This window comes from Pteronotus mesoamericanus, unplaced genomic scaffold (genome assembly GCF_021234165.1).
Source record: "Pteronotus mesoamericanus isolate MK-2021 breed Mesoamerican mustached bat unplaced genomic scaffold, CSHL_Meso_final scaffold_54, whole genome shotgun sequence".
Classification (NCBI taxonomy): domain Eukaryota; kingdom Metazoa; phylum Chordata; class Mammalia; order Chiroptera; family Mormoopidae; genus Pteronotus; species Pteronotus mesoamericanus.
Genome location: NW_026555321.1, coordinates 13,989,922 through 14,008,407, shown reverse-complemented (window position 1 = coordinate 14,008,407; position 18,486 = coordinate 13,989,922). Strand labels below are relative to the sequence as shown.

Here is an 18,486-nt window from a genome sequence, read left to right as displayed (position 1 = left end):
TATGAGAGAAACGCCCATTGGTTGCCTCTCACATGCATCCTAACCAGGAGACTGAACTCACAACCTAGGCATATGCCCTAACCAGGAATTGAACCTGCGACCTTTCAGTTTATGAGATGATGCTCCAACCTACTGAGCTACACTAGGAAGAGCCCCCTTAGTTTTTTAAGTGTCCAGTGGGACAGGTGTGGCTCCTTCGTGATGTTCACCTGGAGAAGAGTATGTTCAGAAGGTTTCTATGTGCAGGGCTACTGTCTCCTAAGTCTAGAGGGTTAGAACCAGCAGACTTTTCTTGGGGTTCTTGTGTCTACTATAACCATTTCCAGTTCCAGCCTGCATGCTGCTCTGGCACTCAGGCTGGGATATACAGGAGGCAAAACAAAAAACAAAAGCAAAGAAATAAACAGAAAACAGGGAACTTCCTACTGGGCCATTCTGAGGTCCTTAGTATCTTCACCCTCCAAAGTCTTCTGACAGTAGCCTTATGCATTTTGTCCAGGGTTTACACTTGTAATTTGGAGGAGGACAGGATGAAATGAGCTTTCTCCATCTTCTCTAGAACCAGAGACCCCTCTGTCCCTGCATAGCCCACTGTTAAGTTGATTTATTTCCTGAGACCTCACGCCAAGGCTTTGTACACATGTAGGTGTATCTGGGCCTGGATCATGGAGATTCCTTCTAAAAATGCTTATCCTGACCCACAAGGCTTCCTTATTTGCTAAAACTGGACATGGGCCATAACATGGGCAGTAAAGAGACACCCATGTCATTAAGAAGGGCAAGCTCTACTAAATACTGGAGCAGATCTGAGAAAAATTGAAATTGCCCTACACTGCCATCTGGGGATGACAAATGTTCATTTGGCACCACTCATTCTCACCTTCGTGGCACATCAAGGGTCCTGGAAGGCCTTGGCACTCTTTCAACTATATCACCATTTCTGGCCTTGCTAAATATCAGCTTCCTCTATGGGGTTTCCTTTGTATAGTTGACATCTTGTTAATCCTCTCCCCCCACCTTTTCCACCCATTTGTATAGACCACGGAAGAGTCGAAAATTCCACTCCTACCTCAAAATTACACAGAAATTTAATAATCATGATAATAATAATGATCACAATAAATAGTAACCCATCTTTTTACAATTTCATAGTACCCACTATGTGCCAGTTATAACCATCTATATGTAGCTACATAGTTGATCACTCTCACTACCATTTATTATTTGACAGATGAAGAAAATTTAATGGTACAGCAGAGATTAGAAACCTAGAGTCTGCTTCCAAATCTCGTCTACTCTTCCCAATATAATCCCTTGCCTTTACCCCCCTCACACACCCCCCACATCTGTACCATCCTTTTTGTGTTTACCTTTAGGCATACATCATAATATTCAGATTTGGGTTTTATCCATAAAATAAAAATGAAAGCTCCCCGATGGCAGTACATTATTATTGATCTTAAAACACCAACTGGACACAGAATCCTATTTTAGGCATTGGGTGGCTCCTGCTGCCTTTCATAGCTGCTAATTTAGAGGCTGTGCCTCTCTGGAAACTGAGAGAGATTAAAAGAACTTATCTAGAGTCACAAATCCATTCAATGAGCAGCTGAGTGGAAGGGATGGAAGGGATACTCAGCGATTAATGAGGCTAATCCGACTGATGATCAAAATTTGACCATGCATACATATGAACGCCCGACTTGAGACGGGGAGTCACTGTATGCATGAATTTATAGCTACAGATGAAGAAATGGAGCCAAGTGTCATAAATGCAAGTACAAGCCTTTCAAACGCACACATTTCAGAGACACGTATTTTACGATGATACCTGATGAAGGCTCCCATCAGTCATGCCACAGCCTCCCGTCCTGATTACAAAGTACATGCTGTCCATTTCTCTGAACATGATGACATGGTATCAAAAGATGATAAATGTCCTGACAAACAGGTAGGGCTAAAAAAAAATGCTTGCAATATTTCTCTGCAGTTTTGCAACAACAAACATCTTGACTGAATTTCCTATATGCTAGAGAATAAAAAGTAAAAGCCTTCAACTATCAGGAAAGCTCAGAGGTAAAGAGATAAAAATCAGAGGATCTGGGCATTGGACTAGACATTTCATATCTAGTATAACCACAATTCAGAGCTGGAATTTGCTCCAAAATTTCTTAATGACTAGTCACATGGCACGTACCAGAATTCCTCCACAGTCAGCAAAATATCCGGCATGCTTTATTTGCACTATTTGTTCACTCATTCATTTATTCATTCAATGATGACTACTTACATTATGCTTTTTAAAAAATAACCCAAGAGTATGCAAAGCACTGCAAAAATAGCCACGAATAAGACAAACATATTTCTGCTCTTATGGAACTTCTCTACTCACTGGAGGTGGCAGACGGAAAAAACTGTGCAAGAAATAAATTATTTACAAGTGTAATGGAGAGGCCATATGTGGTATCAAAAATAAGTTCTTTTTTTACATTAAACCTAGTGTGCTCCTCCGTATTTTTCACCAAATAGTCCAGGTTGCATACTTTTGCGCCATACAGACCAAGGCTTTATTCATTCCTCTACATGGTGACGCGCCGTATAGTTGAGGACAGACAGCATTATATCTTCGAACCTTCTCCAGGACAAATGCCTCCAGAATGTTTAAAATTCATTCACACTTGACAAATAATTGTAGCCTTTAATTAAAAATGCTGGCCTGACATGATAGGTGTTTTGCTTTTTTTTCCCTATAAATGCAGTGGTTCATAATCTATCACATTTGCTATAATTAATTATAAAGCCCCAATATAAATATAAGAAGGGCTTGAACATGGAGGAGAGTACATGGATTTTTGGTGAAGACTGCAAATCCTACATCTCATCTAATGTCCTGATAGTACATCTAGCAACACTATCACCTTCCTGATTGTCAATACTATACCTTTAGTATATTACTTCCAACTGTAATCATACATACACATATACAATATAAAATATACATATATAACTGCATTAATACAAGTTATAGCATTAGAATAACTAGAACTTGACTGAGGAAAGAGAATAAAGTAATTTGCTTCCTGAAATTATATCATATAGCTAGATCCCAGCCTTGCATCAGAGAGACAACAAGCCAACTGCCAAGGATCATGCCTCTGGAGTTAGATTTGCTGGATTCCAATCCCAGTTACAACATAACCAGCTCTGTGACCTGGGGCAAGTACTTAACCTCTCTGTTTCTTAGTATCTTCATTCACAGATAATAATAATACATTCATACCTTTGTTGACCTGTTATATGAATTAAATAAATCAATATTTATAAAATATTATGTGCTTAATATAGATGTGCACTGTTGTTATTATTATAGTTATGTGTGCAATAAAAATATAATTTCTTCATTTGCTAAAACCAAGTCATTCTTCCTTAAAAGCTTCAATTATGCTAAGTTGGAAGTGGGTGGCAAGATGCACTTTCATGTTGCATTTATAACATTATCACAATCTTTCCAGGTTGAATAGTCTCTTTTGGATTTTTTTAAAACTCTACAGCACAGAGATAAAATTTGTCTTTTTGTCTTTTTCTGTTTTTAAAAAGATAATAAACCTTTTGTTTTTTCGTAGTTAACAGTTTCTTCATGCTAATTTTGTTACAGGCAGACTTATGAGGCCTATTTGTTAAACAGAGCAAACAGGAGAGACACGTAAGAGAGGCACTGCAAGGAAAGGGTTGCCTGGCCACGATGGCCTCTTCCTCTTCCCTTCCATTAACTTCAGGAGAATTTCAATTGTTCATAACATTTGTTCTAATCTTCCTGGCAATTGAGGCAAAAAGAACAAGACAATTCTTATGGGAAAGGAGAAGCATGCCAGTTCCACAGAGAGCTGATATCAATTAGCTTTTCTGCTGTCTGCACGCTTCTGCATGTCTAGAATCGAATCTTTCACGGTACTACGACCAAGGCAAGGCTTGTAATCTTATTCTAGTGCATCTGGCTCTGCAGAAGGACTGAAATGCATTTCTCCAATTTACCTGGTTCTCAACCTTCTGTCCATTCACTGTCACAGCTCTATAGATACAGTTCAGAAATGACATTAGGGAGCCTGCCATTGGAATAGACTTGGACCCACTGGGCAGTTTGCTACTTAAGTCTTGGCTGTTTTCGTAGGCCAGGGGTTTTAGGGGATGAATAAATTCAGCTCTCTGGATAGAAAGTTTCAGCATTTATTTGTTTAATCTCTCCACGCAGTCCAAAAGCATTACCTGAAGGTAGAACTTAGAATTGGATTTCTAGTCCCAGAGGACACCGCTGTTGCTGCTAGAATTGGCCTAAAGCTCTAGCAGGTAACAGCGCATTTGCAGTTAAAGCCTATTAATAAACTGATGAAAGCTCACCAGTTAAAGCTGGAGAATGCTATTTAATGCTCTCTTTTGCTTTTAATGGACTGAAACCTGTTAAAACACTGCTAAATAATAAGGCAAATTTTTCTTGCAGTTGATAGAGGGACGAGGACACACATAGACACACACAATTGAGAGATTAATTTCAATAGGCTTTATACGGAAAAGCAGCTGGAATGGAGCAAAACATAGAGTTTAGAGAGTCCAAGGAGCCCCATGGAAGGACTGGAGATAAAACCCGAGACATTTCACTCAGACAGAACTCTATGATTACATTACTAACTTTTCTTGGGGCTATTAAATCAGTGGAGCAAAAAAAAAAATTAGGCACATTTTGTCCATAGACAGAGAGAGCTGGGTACAGCCGAGAGAGGATTGAAACAGCACAACAGATGTCTCAGGGCTCTCCTATCAAGGTGCACGCTCGGAAGGGCTCTTCCGGGGGCTCTAATGCAGAGAATGGCTTATTGAGCGCAAAAATGAGAGAAGTTAGGGGATGGAGTTTTAAAGACTTTCTTTATTCTTAAGTTCCCAGATGGGCTGTTTCATCTATTTTTGGATTTGTGATGTCAAACCAACCAGTTGATGCAGCTACGGCAGTGAGATTTTTGTTCCTGTGACACCTGTCAGGATCCAGCTTTAGAGTCAACACTCGGTTCTTCCTTTCCAGCCAGGAACATTCATCTGTTATCCCACTCGACGCTATGTGCTGTCCTCGACCTGCGGCGGGTTTCAGACCTCCAGAAGATTTTGAAGGTCTTGTTCAGGTGTGGCTTCAATGTCAAGGACACCTCACTCTTCTGGTTTTGGAGGCTTCTTTCCATTCCCTGCCTTGTTTGTCTCAATTTGGACTTGCAACCTTCCTCTGAAAATTGAGATTATTCATTCATTTTTTACATATACAGTATCCCTAAAATCCTTTTGCTTCAATGTGAGGCTCTGCTGGTATGAGCTTTATACCAACTTGGATTTAGCTCCGTCTTGCCCGAGCTACCACGATCAATGCCTTTCCCTGTTACTGACCCAATTTCCCCCTTGCTCTCCGGACTGTGTCATCCTGCCTTTTTTATTAGGATAGCATAGGATATCCTATCCTATCCTAATCGCTGTGGCAGATTTTATTTTACAAAGATGACCACAGCAATAGTTCCCATTGCACAACCGCATCTGACATGTGACTTTGACACTGCGCCATCATTGGGCGGAATCTAGGCCCTCTCCTCTTGCTCCTGTCTCACCAGTGCGATGTGGCAGAACGATATTGTGACTTCAAAACCTAGGTCAAAAGGAAATCAAGCAGCATCAGCCTTTTTGAAACCCCGATGCCATGTTGTGAGAAGCCCAGGACATAGAGAGGCCACCAGCAGGTGCTCTAGCAGACAGTCCCACTGAGGCTGCAGCCAACGGGTAACATTGACAGACTGACACATGAAAGAGGAAGGCTTCGCAACGATTCCAGAACAAGCTACAAGCTGCCACTTCACTGTAACTGCACAGAAGACAGCCTTCCTCCTCCCTTGCCCACGCTTAAGCTCCTACTTAATCTCATCATCATTAGAGGCATTAATAATAGTAACAATCACACTAAGGACATATTGAAATTTTACAAGCTATATAGATAGAAACTGCACTATTTTCCTGTTTAGAAAATTGTCAGCCTTATAGGGAAAACTATTTATAACCTTGAACTCCATTATTTTATATTTAAATATCACTATATATACTGATCTAAAATGTCTTACTAACATAAGTGGAAGCTTCCATTTGTGAGTCCTGAACCAATCCTCTCTAGGTTACTGGATTTTCAATTACTGAAATTACTGCACTAAATATCACCTTAGTTGTCTGAATGAATAAAAGCACTTTTCCAAAGCAGAAATTCCTGAGAGTTGTTATACAACCCGGGAGACTTTATTCTCTTCCAGGGTAGATAATCTCGTATCTTCATTTGATGATTTTGTATACTCACTTAGAAAAATTCATATTTAATGGCAAAAATAAAAGCCAGACTTTTTCTTTTGTGCTTAAGACCTGAGTTTCATTTTTCCAGAGAATTCTGCCATTGTCTAGAGAGTATTACAAAATAAATATACATAGGAAAGCTAAGGTTGAAGTGGCTTCAGGAGCAACTCCTAAGTTATCTGCTATAAATTTTACATAGAGAGATCAAAGATGTTACTTTCCAATACACATGAAGCTTTTCTGTCTGGCAAAGTAATAAAAATAATGGCATGGTTTTCAGTAGCACAATGTAGACTAGCAAAAAGCTTTGGCCCTTAACCTCTCTTCTCTTCCCAGCTTCCATGCAGGTGAAAAGCACAATAAAGATGCGAAGAGCGAAACTGTGGGCAGACACACATATTTAACAGGCCCAAGGGCTGATATGCAAAAGCAACTATTTACAGCAGCACCTTAGAGGTGTCAATGGCTTTTCCAAAATAATCCAAGAGACGTGTTGATAGTCATTAGCAACCAGAACTAGGGCTACTGCTAACAGGGACTATGGGAGGAGTAAGCATTTTGCTGCCTAAGAGGAGACAGAAAAGCAAAAGCCGTGGGAGGAATCAGATTTCAGTTCAGACCCTAACTCTGCCCCTGACAAATATGTTGACCTTAATCAAGTTATTTAACTCAGAACCTGGTTTCTTTATCTGCAAATTAAGAATGTCTACTTCTGAGAGTTAGGTACTCCCAAAGCTCTAGCTCTAACCTTCACAAAACTCTAGCACTGAATTTCTAAACCACTTTGTTATGGCCTTTTGTTCTCTAAGTCGAGTTACTGGATGACAGGAGCCACATGTAAAAACAAGCAAATACTGAGCACTCGCTAAATGCTGTTTAAAGAAACATTTCATCGAACAAGTTATTTTAGGATTCCATATCCTTGACATTAAGCTTGGCACACGCCGGTTAATAACATTTGTGTCTCTTTCTACTTTCCTCATATGGAAGGGTCATTCCAATTGCTCTAGACCTACGTGCACCATATCTGTTATTTTCTCCTGAAAAATCATTTCCTAACCTGGCCTATATTTTGGGTTTATTTCTTCTTTTACCAACCCTGATGATAGAAGTTGTTATGTATCTTAGTTTTCATCTCTGCAGCATTTTATATATTGCAAAAATATTATAGGTAAATGAGTGGGTATGAGTGAATGGATATACAGAACAACAAATAAAAAACCTAAAGTTCATGATTCAGACTTAAACCTCTGACCATTTCAGACAGGAATAAAAGAGATTTTCTTTTCCACAAGTTATACTTCCTGGGCAGCATGAAAGGAATGCATTATACTATATTTTTTTCTGGCTTTACTTAATTCTTCTAGAGAACTTGCAGGAAAATAGAAAGCTGGACAAAAAATAAACTAAGGTACAAATGGGTATCATTATTGCTACACATTCTGCATCTTGACCTTCACCTTGGAGTTTGGCCAGGCACCAACTGTTAGTCCAACTGTTAGTCTGAGGGTGATCGATTTGAGCGATCACATAGGTGCAAAGTGTTGTCAAGGCTGCCCCCCAAACTGAGTCATAACAAAGGAAACCAGAGCACTGGCTGTGCACGTCTGAGGGGCACGACTGCACCCCATGGAGTTAAATATGCTCTCTGCCCTCAAATTTCAGTTGATAGCAATGTCACAAGTTGAAGTTAGTACATAGTCAATCTGACTCAATAGAGCTTTTAAAAATGTTCTTAACTTTCATTAGAAACTGAAGTAGCATAGTAATTTAATAATGAACCTGAATGCAATTATGATAATTAAAATAGCAACTTAATTTTATGCTGTCTCTGAGAAATGTTCAACCCCAGGGTGGCATATTCCAAGTCTGAGTTACACTGGTTAATGCTTTTGATTTGTACTATCAAGTGGTAAAGGTAACAAAGGTCAATTAGTCAAACTTATTGACTCTGTGCATTCAAACTATTACTATATATTTTAGTGCATGTTAGCTTTTGCTGTTAAAAGAATTCTTAGGATGGTCTTCCATAAAATTAAATATATCATTACTCATTGATTATACTGTAAAATTGCTAGTTGCTGGGATAAAGATGAATAGGGCAGAGGTGTATACTCCATCAAGGAGGTGATAATTTGACAGGGTTGACAAGTAGCGAGATAGGTTATTTCAACAGGCACTGGAACACAGGGCTTATACAGAAGGCTGGAGTAGAAATCAGCCTGGTAAAGAGTGTGAATGCATTTATACATGTTTATGTGCATCCTTGCACATTGCACTAGCACACAGCAGGTGCATCCTCTGTGCATACGTGTATGATGCATGGGATGGAGTGAGTTATAAAGGAGGACTTTGTCAGGCAAAAGAACATACATGCCTTGCTTTTAGCACTCAAGTGATTTTGTTGGGCTGTCGTTAAGGAGAGATGTGGAGGCTGGCCAGAATGGTAGGCAAGGGCTAGGTCACAGAAGAGGTTCTGATGTCATATCAAGAGTTTGGAGTTCACAGAACATAAATGCAATTGCAGTTCTTAATTTAAATACCTGTTTCAGTTTGGGTTTTACTATGAATTCGATATAAGCTTATGTCTCCTAACTACAAGAAATTTGCTGTTAACATATTTTGTTTCACTCTTCAGGCCTATTACTACTAGATAGCAAACCCTTCAACTTTCGACTTTGGGAACCAAGTCCTGTAACTGTCCACATGGTTTTATAGGTGCTCTTTACACATTCTGTCATACTTGATTCATGTCCAGTTTTGTTATAGTTAATATTCTACCCTTAAGAATTATTTTCCAGTTGAATAGTTTTATCATTTTATCAGGTAATGTCTATTCAATTCCTAAGAACAGCATAAAAATAACAAAAACCACCCTTTTGGAAATTAAAAAAAAAGTACAAATGCAAACATAGACACAGATGTTTCCGTAAGTATGACATCCATAGACAAAGCCACTGAGCATTTAATTTAATTTAAAAAACTCATCCAGATGTATAGTATTTCATAGATACTAATTAGGTGCTCAGCTTATTATTTATTTTATAGATTTGATATTTATGGTAAAGAAAGACAGTCACATTCACAGACATACACACACAAGTAAGGGACCCAGCTGCATTGGGCTACGACATAAAATTATCACTAGCTTGTCAATTTAGTTTTAATTCCCCTCTTATCTTATCTTGCACGCTGCACACCAGTGCCTGAACAAAGCTGTATGATAGGTTAAGCAGTTTAGGTCCTTACTTCTTTACTCATTCATTGTTTTGAGAAGACAACATGTTCTTGTCCAGATACATTTATTATATCTGGGTCAAAATTTTTATCAGCCGGACGGAACTAGCAAAATGACATTATCTGGATTTCCTCATGCACAAAAAGAACATGACATGCCTTTTTTTGTGTGTTATTCCACATCATCCCTAATATATAATTTGTCATCACTGATTCACACACAAAGATCCTGGAACCATAAAATTCCAATGAACTTTAGGTGTTTTTTCTTCCCTCTTCTGAATTTCCCTTCTCTTCTTCAGTCTTTCTAGATATCTGCTGCCACCACACTCTACTAGTACTTATCACACATCTTGAGAAGGGAACACTTGATAAAGTCTCTTTCTTTGACCAATCTGAAGCATGCCATGAGCCAGTGCTAAGAAAAGAAAAAGCACTTTCTTTGAAAATAAAAGGTCTCACAATGGTGCTTCAACTCCTGTGCCAAGATGCTTGCAATTGGGTCCTTTATCATAGTAGTGATTGTCCCAGGGAGGCTTTGTTTGGGACAATGGGTCCGAAAAGAAAGACCCCAGGAGCTAGCACAATTTTCACTACGCCAAGGAGGCATTTGTACACCACTGTACCAGATCTATAAGTGCTGATAGAAATGTGTCCCTTTTCAAATCACTTTATATTGCCTCTTAAAGCACAACAGAGCTATAGATTCATAAGCCACAAAAACTGTTTTTTTCTTCTTAAAGAAAATGTATAATGCTGATTATAAAGACCTGGTATAGTAGGGTATTTTAAGGACAGGAATTAATGACAAAATCTTGCATGTGATTATATGTATAAAATATTTATATATAATATATACCATACTACAGTATCTATATGTATATATGTAATTAATAAAATATTGAAGATATATGGCTTTCTGATGTCAAGGCCAGCTTATACTTTGTTATAATTTGGGACATTTGTTTAAAGCCTATGTCAAGGAAAGCAAACTTTTCCCATCTTCTTTTTGGAAAGAGAAACAAAGCTAATTCCTGCTTGTCTTCCGCCAAAAACTGTGTGTCTGGTTTCTAAATGACATTGGGTTTGGCTTTTCCTTACAAACAATTCATCTACCACCTTCATTTCCAGATCACCATTCTAATGATTTACCTTCTAGCTAAATGGAAAAAGAAAAAATGTGTCTGCTTAGATTTGCATGGCACTGAGCCTGATATAAATAAGTTAATGTTCAGGAAAGGAAAGAACCCAGACTTGCTGACCTTATAATTGACTGATTTTCCCCAAGAGCCTTTGTTTCCTGATGTATTTGTTTGCAGTTACTGGCCTTCATTTTATATCAGATACCCTCTTTATCATTAGAAAAGTCTCTTTTTCGCTCTAAGTCCCTGAACGAATAAAGTGAATTCCAACAAACATTTAGACTCAATTATTAATCCAGAGCAAATAATGCTCCTTTGCATTCAATAGATTTTCTCAACAATAGATTCAAAAGTATTTCACTCTTGAGAGGGGAGAACAGCATCTTTGGATTGTAATTTTATATTTAAAAAAGAAAAAGGGAAGGGAAATGGATACAAAAAAGTGAAAGCGCAAATCTATATTGTATTATAGTACCTTTATTTAATGAATACATTGGCAATTCATTGGAACTTGATAGAGAATTATGTATTAGAATCCAGGAGAAATATTCTCAGATCTTACCAGACAGACGACTAGGGTAAGTCCATGTATTTAATAGGCTAATTAACTTCTGATTGCTAGTTGCCAAGAGGCATTAGAAATGTTATACATTCTTTACCTGTGCAACTAGAGAATCTCAAAGAAAAACCAAACAAACCTTAGGGGTTAGATTTGACCTTTGTGAAAATGTGTACCTCTAAAATTTGATGAGCTACATCTCAGAATTCCTTAGATAAATGGGAACCATTGTTCTTTCATGGAAACATCACTCACAAATAAAGTCTAAAGTTTTTTTATGCTTCAGTTCAAGAACAAAAACACAAAACTCAGTGCTTCAAATTTGAAAACTACATGTTTTCTTTTGTATAAAAAGTACTTTGTAAGGAAAAAATTAATAAAATCATTATTCAAGTATATATTCTCAACAAACATGTCACCTAGCAATAAAACTCTATTTTAAGAATGTGATAGGGTAGTTAGGCAAATGTGGATTCTTACAGACATTCATAGGCAGAAGGAAAAAAGAGAAAAGTGATAGACTTTTAAGACATTTAAAAGAACAGCATAAAAAAGGAAGACCAAAAACAAGCGTGTCTCTAGTGGAAAATATTGCAGGTGAGCAATGGAAGAAAGGTTTGGAAAGGTAGTTGTCAAATCACAGAGGGCCGTGAAGTTCAGCATAAAGACACACTGAAGGTTTCTGGATGGGTAAGTGCTGTGAGCTGGGCAGTGGGTAGTCTAAAGACACAGTAGGAGCAAGGAAGTGGTTGTCCAGGGGCTAGAACTGAGGCTAGGGCTATTGTAAGGGTGAGATACAGACACGCGATGCCAGGAACTGGGCCGTAGCCACGGGTGCAAAAGTGAAAGATGTTTCCTGGGCCATCTCACTGAGATAGTGAGAAAAGGCAAAGACAACTAGAAGGCTTCAAGGCTAGGAATGTGGAATGCTGAGGCATCTAAGCACAAGTGACAGCTGAAGCCATAGAGGAGTATTGTACATGTTATTGTTCACTAACACTGCTTCCCCTCCCTGGAGGAGATTATCCATCCTTGCCCATTATAGTCAGGCTTGGCCATGTGACTTGCCAGTGGAAGTGAGAGATACATTATCTGTTGCTTCCATTCAAAAGCTTAAAAGCCTATTGATTCATGGCTCTCTTTCCCCTCTTCCATAGACCTGGTAATATTTAGCTACTGACTGCTTCATTAGCCTGGCCCTGGAGTTAAATTAACATGGAAAGAAAACCACAGCTGATGTGTTGAGTGAGTGAGAAATAATTAGTTGCTATAAAAGCCACTGGGATTTAGAAGTTGTGATTACTGCAGTATAATCTAGCTTAACTGAACTGAAGGCAATGGGAATAAGTAAGATTTCCCAAAAAGGGAAAGTAAAGAAAGGTCAGAAGATAGCCTGGCCTGAGACCAAACCTGACAACTCCGAATTTGCCATTTCATAGGGAAAAAGAAAAAAAAAAGGAACAACTGCATTAGATCTACTGAGTTACTTTGAGCAAAATTTCTTAATTTTTGTTATTACTTTCTCTGTATAAAACACTTTTATTAAAAAGAAGTTGATAGATCAGATAAAGTCTTTCTGGTCAAAACTGAGAATGTTTGCTCTATGAAATATCCTGTAACAAATAGCAACTGCCCTCATACACCAACAATTTTGAGTGTTCAAAATTTTTAAAAAATATTATTCACACCTGCAATTTTTTCTTTGTGTAAATTCATCAACCTAATACTCCTCATTAGATCAAAATGACCAAAATTATGTTTTAAAGTTCGGGGTATCTTTCTTGCCTAGAGATAGAGGCACTGGGCTTTCTCTGAGCAGTTGGTGGCTGATAACTGAGTGCTGTCTATTACTCACCCCTCCAGCATGTAGACTGACATAAGTAATAAAAGAGAACTCCAAGATCATAAAGTTAGTGAATAAAAGCTTACTCAATGTGTCATTTAGACATATTTGTTAGCCCAAGGCAGCAATTAAAAGTTGTAATATGTGATTTAGGAATTTCAGAAGAATTATTTGTCACAATTCTCTTTTTCTCAAGTAGATTTGTGATGAAAATTTGTTTTTTATGGGCATTCTAGTTCTTGTATGTTTGAGAAAGCAAGAAAAACCTCTGAGTCAGTTTTCTAATCCAAGGCCACATTACTTCTTGCCTTTTTCACTATTGCTGCCCAGCATCCTTTTAAGGTTCTTGTCTACCAAATCATTGCATATTTAGCCTTTTTAAAAGCAATTAGTTTTTTTTTTTTTATTTTGTCTTTTTTAAAAAATTTTTTTTAAGTTTATTTACTTTTTAAATACATTTGTCTCTGTCTCCCCCCCACCTCTTTCCCTTGCCCCCTCCCACCTTCCCTCCCTCAGCTCTTCCCTTTTGGTTTTGTCCATGAGTCCTTGCTAGCAATTAGTTTTTAATATGGTTGGACTATTTTTGTTAAGGATAATTTGGTAAAATTAGTAAAATGTGATTTAATACATTTATACTTTTTATGTATGGATAAGTCCACAAATCACAAAACAGCCTTGTGCATTAAGCAAGATGGTTAACATTTGTTATTATTAAAAGCACATGATCTTTAATTCTAGCGTCTTATCTCTCTCTCTGTCTGCCTCCAAGTAGTAACTGTTCTGGGAAAATACCTCTGAGACATATTTTGCTTTCAGGGTCATCCTCCTTCCTAATCATGATGAGTAAACAGGCAGTGATACAAAGAGCAATAGTTTTAAGAAAATTCCAATTGGTTAGCATAAGCTGACTCTGATTTACATTGCAATACAAATGGGGTAGGGATCTATAAAATGACAGGAGATTTCTTGGACTAATTTTTATAGACAGTTTTGTGGGAATCCCAGTTTGATAAAATTTGGCTTAAAACATATTGTAGTACTAAAATCTGTAGTCTTTCAACCAACAGAACTGGCTATTTTTTTTTTTTTTGAGTGTAGATCCCCATAGATTAGGAGAGCAATGTCCTTCTTTACATCCATCACTTCCTTCCTTTGACTTTAGAATATTTGTACCAACTTTATAGATTTTACTATCCCTTCTCCCTTTCTGGAATTTTCTCTAGCTCCAGTCTGGAAGGGGGTTTCACCATTTCAACACCATTCCACCCATTAGGTAAGGACTGGAGACTCCACTGGGAATCGCTTAATTTTATGTAGGCTGTCACCCATAGTCCAATCCAAAAATTGTTTCCACTCAACTTCTAGAACAACAGAACCTTGATGACTGCCACCCTTTACATTTTAGTCTTTAATTTGGGGAACAGAAGAATGCATACATAACAGAGACACACATGTGGGTGCCTCTTTTATCCCAAGTTAGCAGCTCTACCAGCCACATACATGCATATTTTCAAATGATGTGCATCCTCAATTGTAACAGAGACTTCTGCATTTTAAAGAGGAGTCAAGGTAACCCAAATAGCCACTATTGATGAAAATATCCAAGAGTGGGAACATTTGGTGGCAAGCAAACACTTCATATTAAACTCTTCAGAGCAAACTCATTTGTTTAAATCAAATCCTTTACCTTAAATCCATCTCTTTGTTCTCCCCACCTACTTCATTTTTGTAAATGAAAGGTATTTCTTTATGGAAAGTATGGCTTTAGTTTGTTTCCCAATATTTAGGAACAAAAATTACACTCACCTGCTTTATTATTGCTTATTTCTCTATGGCCCCCAAAGGAAGGACAAGTTTTAAATTAATAGAGAAAAGATGAACACTTTCCCTTTTAAGTTTTACATCTCAATTAATAAAATAGAATAATCCAGCTCTTACTCTGGATACTAAAGAACTGAAGATGACAAGCATTTCTCTTTTACCTTTAGTACATTGTGACACAAAATTGAGTGAATCAGAGATTCAAGGGGGTGAAGAGAAAATCCAGCTGTCCAAAAGACAGTTTTACTCAGCACCTACACCTGGTGATGTGGTACAAAGATGACAGCGACATTCAGCTTCAGAGAGTACACAGGGTTCTCAGGAAGGACAGCATAATGCATCTACCAGTAATACCTGGGTAAGTGACAACAATGTTGTCATGGGAACTTGGGCAGAACATCATTATCCCTTACAGATTCACATTGGAATAAGCATCTCCCCAGATCCTTTGAGTAGTATATATGTGTCTAATAGATGCAACCATTAGACACATATATAATAAAATTACTATAATCTGTTGTATTTGTTCATGGTAGCATTTTATGTCTTCATCAGTCATGGCCAGAAGAGTCTCTTCCAGGTAAGACATTACCATCTATAATGATATGAATGTTTCCTGACCATTACCATCTGTAGGAACTGGAAAACATGTACCAGCCCTTCCGTTTCAGACAGTGATTTATTAATGGTACATCTATGAATCACAGAGGATTTCCTTTCATGTAAATTTTGAGGACCACCGTTCCTATATTCTAAAATGTTGGCTTAGGGAAACCCCACGGGTTTCCCCTGCCGCAAATAAACTGGCTATTTGCAGGAGCTGTCCCCAGAGGCCTTTCAGAGGCTGTTATTTCACTGTGAAGACTCTGTTAAAAAGAGTAATTGGTATCAATAACACTTACCTGTGTATGCAGAGGAAAGGTTACCCGGCCATAACAAGCCCAGAATAACACAGCCACTACTTAAAACACTGCTATGCTTGGGATTTATGAGAATAAGTCCTGTCAGTAATAATGCCCTTATTGGGGCCTTCTCGATTCATTTGGCATACAGTACTGTGTGCTCACAGTTAAATCAAATCTGCCATGCAGTCACGGGCTATGGTACTGCATGCGGGATCCAAACGATGCACGATGGAAAGGTTCACTTCTCATAAAGCATTGTTGGGGACAAGGCTTCAAATGCCTTTATGACTCATGTATTGCTTTAAAACAGTCCAAGGACTGTTGCACATGCAAATTCTTCAGTATAACTCGTGATTATCTTGTCTTCAGGGTATTAGAACAATGAGGGGAGACAATTACCATCACATAGAAAGATGGATCAAGCATGAGTCAATGTGGCAGAAACATAAATAAACAGAAAAGGGGTTAGACAAGGGAAGAAACCCCAAAGAACAATGATGACGACAGCAACAACAACAAAAACAACAACAAAGATTGTCGCTTAACCTGTTTTGTCAGAGCTGGTATTGATGGTATTGGTAGTGATGGAGGTGAAGGTAGTCTTTGCGCTGTCCTTGGCAGTGACAGATTTCTGCTTATTTTTCACAGCTTCCAGTGCTTTGAGCTTCTTGGCATGTTTCGTGCCTTTGTAGTGGGCCGCAGCCTGGCTCTACAAAGGAGAACAAAATGAACCGTGCAATCAGGCTCATTTCTAAACTAGCATTCTCTGTATTACTGCAAATACAGACTCCCTTTCAATAATAGGTACCATTCAAGCTAATTTTGGCTGTGGCCAAACAGTGGGGTTCTATTTAGAATGATGCTAGAAAGCAATGGGAATAGAGTTCTAAAACCTCTGGATGGAAGGAAGAAATATTCTATTGCTTCTCTTAGGAGAAGTATAGTTGAGCACTAATACATCAACAGCATTTTCTTTGTGGAGTGGGGAAAAAATAAGAATTTACACCTGTATCGTCTTTGTTCTGCCACAGAAGATGCTGGGCTCTCAAAGGTTAACAAGGGCCCTAGAAAAAAAAAATAGCTCTCACCCTCTTGGCTTGGGAAATGTGTTTTCTTTTTCCACAATGCATCTTATTAATACAGTCCCCAACAGGTGTCTACGAAAAGAAGTTCACATATAACAAGGGAAGTGAGCACCCTGGAGACTGAGATTGAAGCTTGAGAGTTCAAAAGCAAATGTACCGCCTAAGTCCAAATGGAGTACATGGAAGCTGGGCAATTTCCTGATTCTTTCTTCTTCCTTTCTTCCCACAGAGGGTAGTCTGAGAAATTCAAGGCAGTGACATTCTTTCAACACGTGGGTCTTTCATGCCCCAATCCATTGGCAGGAGGCTCCAGTGTGTTTTGACTACCTAATGGGGCCGAGGCAATTCTTTTGTCTGTGCCTTCTGAGATTTTTTTAAAACAGTAATATATATTTTCCAAGTTTCTCCCTGCTTAACACTATCATTTTGGTACTGAAGAGACACATTCATGGAGATAGAAAATAATTGTAAAGAAATGTATATTTATTAATGTTTACTTATGCAGATTAAAAGCCTTTGTGGCTTGGGGAGGGCTGGGAATGGGCAGGAAAATTCTTAGATCAAAAGGTTTTCCAGCTCAAAATCTTTAACAATGTTACCTCACAAAGAAGGTATCTCAGTAGAGGACTATGCCTATTAGGCTACACCTTACCTCCAAAGGCTTGTTTAAACTCAATGTTCCATTTTGCAAGAAAAATCATTATCATATTGTTCTCTTTATCACAGCAACTGTGGTCGGTAGGGTGTTGTAATATATCTTTTTATAAATGATAAATAATCCACACCTTCATTTGCATCATTCTAACAAATATCCTCAAAGGACTAGGTACCCTTATTGAAAGAACACTGGACAAGGAAATTATATATTAGAAACAGTTTGAACAGAGAGGACACTCATGCATCAGTTACAAGTTTTCCAACAACACGTAACATCAAAAGACATAGTGTGAGCCAAAATATGAAGTTAAGACTTGCTATAGTTAATTGAAGAACCAGTGCTAGATTGGATTGGTTTGACTCTACCTGGAGAATGCTACTTTGATGGACAGAGAGATGTGTCCCTTTTGATTTCCTGCCTAGTTCCCCTTCTTAATAAATGAAGTCCTTTGGACATGGCTTTGTAAGTCATTAAGTCATAGTCAATTAAATCCACAATACAGTTGGTCATCTTCTCTGGACAACTGACTACATACTTTTCCTTAAAGCAAAGTTCTCTTTCTTCTGTCAGTGTTCCTACCCCAGTGTAGAATTGGATGTTTTACATATAATATATATAAAAAGGTAGTGTTTAAATTAACATTAATATCTCCACTTATATCTCCAAAATACACATTTAATGTTTCTAGCAAATTTGCATTTTCAGTGGTATTTTAAACCAGACAAGACTTTATTTTTTTAGAACACCATAGGGCCAGGAAAATATCACTATTTTGGAAATTAAGAAACTTATTTCAAAAGAATATTTATACCCCCCAAATACTCTCCTGACAGGTACAACTAAGTCAATGCTTCCAACAAGTGAAATAGCTCA

At 38.0% G+C, this 18,486-nt stretch overlaps 1 protein-coding gene across 2 annotated transcripts in view; it reads right to left on the bottom strand.

Annotated features, from left to right (window-relative positions):
• The window catches only part of ZNF385D (zinc finger protein 385D), a 746,594-nt gene that overhangs the window by 64,618 nt on the left and 663,490 nt on the right, over positions 1-18,486 (bottom strand). For both annotated transcript variants that reach the window (XM_054595113.1, XM_054595114.1), the window contains one exon: positions 16,417-16,579. In XM_054595113.1, the coding sequence (XP_054451088.1) occupies positions 16,417-16,579 (163 nt within the window). The remainder of the gene's footprint in view (positions 1-16,416; positions 16,580-18,486) is intronic.